The 7,500-nt window shown below is 41.5% G+C and overlaps 1 protein-coding gene across 1 annotated transcript in view; it reads left to right on the plus strand.

Moving 5' to 3' along the window:
- Positions 1–7,500, plus strand: part of LOC138367223 (neurofilament light polypeptide-like) — a 58,656-nt gene that overhangs the window by 47,027 nt on the left and 4,129 nt on the right. Inside the window, exon 2 of the mRNA XM_069328629.1 lies at positions 2,495–2,633. Coding sequence (XP_069184730.1) covers positions 2,495–2,633 — 139 coding nt within the window. The remainder of the gene's footprint in view (positions 1–2,494; positions 2,634–7,500) is intronic.

The following is a 7,500-nucleotide window of genomic DNA, read 5'->3' on the forward strand; positions in this document are numbered from 1 at the left end:
AGGGGCAAGGGGAGGCCAGCAGGGGCAAGGGGAGGCTGGCAGGGGCAAGGGGTAGCCAGCAGGGGCAAGGAGAGGCTAGCAAAGGGCAAGTGCATCACGGGCCTTACCCGTCACTTTCCTCCCCCTCTCCCTCTCCCTAAATAAAAATAATAAAACAAATCCTAAAAATGGCACAGACCTCCAGTGAGCACTGATTGTTGCTCATATGTGTACCTGTGTTGTTGTTGTTCTTGCTGCTGTTGTTGTTGTTGTTGTTGTTGTTGTTGTTGTTGTTGTTGTTGTTGTTGTTGAGGTTGTTGTTGTGGTAGTGATGGTGGTGGTACTTACCTATCAGTGACTACGGGGGGAAAGCGATGTCTATCTGTAACCCGCCAACTGTAGTCTTGCTGTACGTGTTTCGTTGTAATTTAACTTTTCTGACGATCAAATTCTTTGTCGATGTGGGCCTTAAAGTTGTGGATGGAGGTGGCTTCCACAACGTCTGCTTATTCTTCATTTCGTCGAGGCGTCCTAAGGAGCCAAAGTAATAACATTTTAATCTGGTGATTGAAGACGTGAGATGTGCGTCTAGCGACTGGTCGGAAATATGAGGGGTGAGTTTACTTTGAAGAGGAAGGTGTAAGTTTATTAAAGGATAGGAAGAGTGGGTAATGAGTCTATCGCGGGGCGTTAGTCGTGAGTTTACAGAGGGAGAAACAGCAGGTGTCTTCGGAGGAAAACTTGTATGATTTGTTTAGTTTACTAGTAAACAAAAGAGATATATGCATGGCCTTTTTCTTAATACGTGCACGGCACCTGATGACTACCCGTGCAGGTACGAGTATTTCCTGACATTTCCGTTTCCAACTTCCTTTTTTACGTCCACTCGTCCTACTTCGTCCCATTTTAAACAGGATGTCCTTATCCACTCTATCAGTTCCCCCTCCGTATCTTGTATGATGCGATCATGTCTCCTCTGTTTCTCTTTTCGCCTCGAAGATAGTGAGGTCTAGTTTCCTTAACATTTTCTCAAAGCTCAGTCCTCTGTTGATGATTCCAGCCTCTCTAACAACCAGGTACCTAGTTATTGCTAGGTGAAAAGGTGCATGAGGCGAAAGGAGACGCTGCCAATTTGTTTCCGCTCCGGCAGGGATTCGAACCCGGGACTTACTAGTTTAAAATAGAAGTCGTTCACCGCTCGACCACCGCAGTGACGTTTTTGTTTTATGTCTTTTAGGTACTCCAGTGCCCGGGTTAGTCTTGGGCCAGGCCACCTGTCTCATCAGCTGGCCACAGTGCTAGATGCGTGGTCACCATCTAGGCTTGATACAATCTCTCTTTTTGGTGACCTTGTTACAGACATCTAGCAAACTTTCTCTCTCTCTCTCTCTCTCTCTCTCTCTCTCTCTCTCTCTCTCTCTCTCTCTCTCTCTCTCTCTCTCTCTCTCTCTCTCTCTCTCTCTCTCTCTCTCTCTCTCCCGGGGCTCAGTGGGAGATCTCACCATCAGTAAAGCACAAAACGTTTCTACGTGGGTAGAGAGGTGGCAGGCACCCCCCCCCCCAAGGGGGAGAGGGAGTTGCGAATGAAGGGAATGATGGTAAATGGAGAAGAGGAAGGAAAGTGAGAGTTAAAAGGAATTGAAGGTAGTTTGAAAGATAAATGGAATGAGAAAAGAAAAATAATAGGAAATTTTAGAAAATAGAGGTAAGAAAAATTAGAGGGAAGTGTTAGGTTTAGAGTAGAGAGGAAATACAATGAAAGAAGAATTGGGAGAGAATGAGAATATGAATAGGAAGGAGAATATGAGACCGCGCAGCGAAAGAAGAGCGTGGAGGACAGAAGTACGGGAAAAGGTAGTGAAAGAGGAACAGGAAGGTGATAGGAAAGTGAAGGGAAGGTGATAGAAGGGCCGGAGATGAGACAGGGAGAGGGAGGGTGATGATGGTGAGCATCACTCTCTCACCATTATTCTTACTAGTTATCCTACTCTATTAGAGCTTTATTGCTACTAGTAAACGGTAGACGTTAGTAGAATGTTAATAGTCCTGTTACTAGTACACTGTTCCTAGTACACTGCTACTAGTACACTTCTAGTACACTATTCCTAGTACACTGCTACTAGTACACGACCAGTACACTGTTCCTAGTTCACTGTTCCTAATACACGTTACTAATACATTAGTACACTGTACCTAGTACCTCCACCAGCACCACCACCCCCGCCGTCTCTGCCTCCCTTCCCCAGCACCACAACCCCTTCCCTCCACCATCACAATCACCCCCTACCCACTTCCCCCTTTCCGAAACACAACACAAATGGACTTCACCCTCGTAATCCTTGACCGTAAAATCTACATTCCGAGGTGCCTAGCATTAAATTGCTCCGATTTGGGGAGAATAAGGTCCATGTGTCACTGGGGCCCAGCGCGGAGCCTGCAGACCCGGACACATGCAGTGAGGCAGAGACACACCATGTGTCTCCCCGCATGTAGCTCACCCTCATCCTGAGTACAGGAACAGCAGCAGCAGCTGCATCATAAGGAGCAGGAGGAGAAGGAGAAGGAGCTGGAGGAGCTGGAGGAGCTGGAGGAGGAACAGGTGGAACAGGAGGAGGAGGGGAAGGAAGAGGAGGAGGATAAGGAAGAGAGTACGGGTACTGGAAAAGGAAGATTTTCTCCGACTCGTGTATCATTTAAATTAAAGACTATACGTCTTGTAATCTTATTATTATTATGTCTGTTGCCTGCATAACGGGGATCCGGCTCGGATGTTCCATCTTAGACGATATAGGTTTTCTCAATAGCCTCAAAATCTCTCACAAAATATGGACATTATAGAATTGAGGGAGGTACCTTGGGGAGGCATCTTAGATGGGAGGGAAGTACCTACACCTGAAGATACCGCCCTAAGGCCCTTATAGCGAAGATTGGTGAAAGCACCGCTACAGAAGGTCGAATTCTTCTCCGCTGTTGAGAGTCTTCGCCACAAAATGCAGCTCTGTAGAATACTTTATTTTCAACTGAAAGCTCCTTGACTGAACTGGATGGACTGTATTAGAAATTTTTCCGCTGCCTGAGCGACGTTTCCTCCTCACAGTGACTGAAGCAATCAAAATACATTCTACTTAAAGTCTGTTGACTTTAAAGTCTGTCTGTCCCTCTGTCGTCTGAATCCGACGAGTGCAAAGAGTCGTCTGGCTATAATAGATATATTATAGCCAGATATATATATATATATATATATATATATATATATATATATATATATATATATATATATATATATATATATATATATATATATATATATATATGCAATTGACGATCACAAAACACTGATCATTTTATGCGGAAAATCCACAGAGAATCCACACCTCATTTCATATTTCTCTGTGGATTTTCCGCATATATATAAATATATATATATATATATATATATATATATATATATATATATATATATATATATATATATATATATATATATATATATATAATATGTATATATATCGCTCGAAAGGAGAGTCCGAGCGATACAGATTATAGGGTAAGAGGTAGAGTAGAGCTTGTTCACTGGACCGACCATAGAGGCTCAACGCACTAACACCAATACTCCAATCATAAGCCAATGGTCCAGCAGGCGCAAGTGACTCCGTGTACTGGGCCAGATCCAATATACATCGTCGATAACATGAAGGCGTTGGAGCGACACGGTCGGAGCAAGTACTCTTGACCCAACCATCATAGTCCTCTTGTACGGGGCTGATCTCTAGGTCAGTTTGGCTAACTGGAGAGTAGGGGGGAGCTGGGGAGAGGGAAGAAGAAGGGGGAATTGGGAGAGGAAAAGGGAGGGGAGGACTAGCGAGGAGGGAATAGGGAAGGTAGATGGGATGGGTAGGGAACCTTCCCCTCTGTTGTTAGTGTTCTCTGGTGAACATCAATTGCGATTTTTATTTTTTTATTTTTTTGGCAATTTAAAAATTGCAAACCCGTACTAAAGTTGGTAGGCCTATATGAGTACTTGAATGGGTAGGCATACACGAGTACTAGATTTAATATGCTTCAGTGTGAACTCCAGTTTAATATGCTGCAGTTTATCTTAAGAGCTTGAAAGAATATAAAATGGTCTCAAACTGTTATGACTGACGTGATAGATAGCTGCAATTTAACAGGTTAATACATGCAGGCACACACACACACACACACACACACACACACACACACACACACACACACACACACACACACACACACACACACACACACACACACACACCTACACACACCTAAACACACATACACACACAAAAAAAAAGGTTCAAAATTTTCCTCAAATGTTGACTAATAAATTGCAGCGATTAATAAAATCTTTTAAATTTTCCCCATTTTTCAACAATTATGCCCAAGTACGCACCTAGATCCATGTGTCCAAGTATGCAACCCTGAACCCTTATGTCCAATCCAGTACCCTGAGCCATTGTGTCCAAATAAGCATTCTGAATCCTTGTCCCCCAGATACGTAACCTCCATCCATTATGTCCACATGTTCAAACCTGAACCCTTGTAGGTTCAACGCTGCAATAAACACACATGTCCAGGTACACAACCAATAAGCAAGTTCCCTGACAATATCCAATACGGTTCCAATACACAATTCTGATCCTACCTGTTCATACGAGTAGGCTTCAGTCCAAGTTTACAAATTCGTCGTCAAGACTTAAGATTAAGATTAATCTGGATCCTTCACTAGGCTAATATACAGCCAACGAAGAAATCTGTCTCTCTGTCTTGCTCTCTCTCTTTCTATCACTTGCTCTCTCTCTCTCTCTCTCTCTCTCTTTCTATCTGTATCTATCTATCTCTGTCGAAAAAATTCCACACACTTGCTACAAATATCTGAGGTCCACGAACCTTTGACAGCATGTACAAAATCCCTGCTAAATCCTCCCAATCATGTTCAAAATCCGTTCAATCCTTACCAATATATGCAGTCCTCCTACAAGATTAATTCTTTTGCAAAAATATCCAATGGCTCTTTAGTCATGTCTAAAGTCATCAAAATCCTACAGCGAATATCAATGTTCGATATTTGTTCGCTTATTCAGAATGTTTTAAATCCCCAAGCATATGTTTAAACATACCAAAACCCTTCAGAAATATAAACGAAATCTCTTAATAAATCAATATCATCTATTCTTCTAAATCCATGTCTCAAATCCTGTAAACCAGTCGATACAAGACCAAAATCCTTTTCAAACCTTTGCTTACATGTCCCGAATCAAACAAATCCTTCAGCTCATAGTCAACTTACATCAACACTCACCTCTTCTCTCATACACGCCTGACACTGAACAGCACAATACACTAACACTCAAAAATGATCAATAATATTCGAATGAAAGATTTAGCTACTAAAGGATATAGATTTGAGATTCAATTCATTTGAATACCATCACATGTTAACTTCTAATAGCATGATACTGTTGACATGCTTGCAAAGACAGCCTGAAATAGACCGTTACTAGTATTAAATATTGGTATTTCATTAAGAATGAAAAAGAGTTTTACAACTAATGTCCAATGAAAATCTTGCTGATCTCACAAATCCACAATAACCTGAAAGCTGTAGCACTAAACATTATGATGAATATCGTGAGGAGTCATTTATATATGGAAATGATAGGGCAAAAACTCGTCAAAGCGATGTTATAGTGGCCAGAACTACGCTTGGAACATAGCTATATCTGGCAGCTTTCTCGAAACTTAAATGTCGAATACGCAGTGTGTCAATCTTGTGAAAGAAAAAAACATATCTTCCCTTGAACATTATTGAAGAATGTCCCATACTGACTGACTTACGTCCCCTCGCACACTGAAACACCTCACACACTCACCACCTCACACACTCCTCATCTCACACACTCACCACCTCACACACTCCTCATCTCACACACTCACCACCACACACACACACACACACACCACCTCACACACTCATCACGTTACACATTCACTACTTCACACGCTTACCATCACACACACAAAATCACCACCACACACACCACCTCACACACACTCCCATACATATTTCAAATGTAGATATGATAGAGCCCAACAGGCTCAGGAACCTGTACACTAGTTGACAGGTGAGAGGTGGGACCAAAGAACCGAACTTCAACCCCCCGCAAGCACAACTAGGTGACTACAACTAGATGAGGACAACGAGTAATGTACTCACCACCTCATTATACATATGGTGAGCATGTACGGTGATATGAGTATTCACACCACCATACATACACATATACACACACACTCACCTCATCTATTTCTGATCGATAATGACCTAACAAGCACGCCAGATTTCATTACATGTAGACATTATTGTCATTTACTTCTAATAGTTAAAATAATCTAGGGTTTATGCTATCCAATTTTCAATAATTCTCTATATTAAACAACTAGGTAAATTGTGCAAAAATATTTATGGATGTTAATTGGAAACACGAAACATACACTCAAGATTTTGCACATGGAAATATTGCCAAACAAATCATAAGCATCGCACGAATATCATGATTCCTGTCACCTCTTCTGCCTCTGCTTCCTGTGGGTAAAGTGTTCACAATATGGCATGCTGCACCCACATGTTACACGTTTTCGATTATTGGTATATTAAGTGGCATTGTACAAACTGCAACTATTGTCTAAAAATTTGTCTAAAGTCTAATGACCCGGCCTTTCAACAAGAATGTTGAGGAACCGGCATTAAACCATCACACTAACCTAACTATGTCAAAGGTTTTAATAAACAGACTTAGACCTAATATACGATCATAGGTCTAATTTAGAACATGGTGTACTGTTCGAGGGGTAGAGAAGGTAAAGTGTTTTTGCTGCGTTCGTTATCAGATATACAAAATCGACAGTATAGAGAATTATGGGAAACAGTCAATATTTTGTACCATTCATATCAGATATTATATCAGGTATTACAAGGTTGCATGATTGCAAAAGTATGGAGGCGTTGCATGTGCATACTTAGATCCGTGTTGATCATTTGATAGCTCCGTGTTGGACCTTAAGACCTCTCAACCTCTGGAGGGGATATTAACGCCATTAAAATAGCTTACTGATCAACAAGCATGTATACTCTAGTAGCAATAAACAGAATCCAAGAATAAAGTAAACTATCAATGCATATACACCGAGAATGAGGGAGCACTTCCTGGTGTATACATCCCTGTGTTGTTCTTGGAAAACTCGTCAAACCAATTAAAGGTGTAAACTGATCTTCGGAAAATTAATTGTTTTCAACTTTCCTCCCAGTGAAGAAGAACCTGAGAAACGTGGGGAAGAATCCTACTTTAAGCTTTCGTTCCAACGCTTTCAAACGTCATCAGTTGCTTGTCATGTGAAAATGTTGTTTTATCCGTAAGCAAAGAACTGGCTGCTGGATTGTACAGCAATCCTTGCTCTGGATTTGTCTGTAAATCACTGTACACATGTCACTTCTTATAC

This window comes from Procambarus clarkii, chromosome 21 (genome assembly GCF_040958095.1).
Source record: "Procambarus clarkii isolate CNS0578487 chromosome 21, FALCON_Pclarkii_2.0, whole genome shotgun sequence".
NCBI classification, from domain to species: Eukaryota; Metazoa; Arthropoda; class Malacostraca; order Decapoda; family Cambaridae; genus Procambarus; species Procambarus clarkii.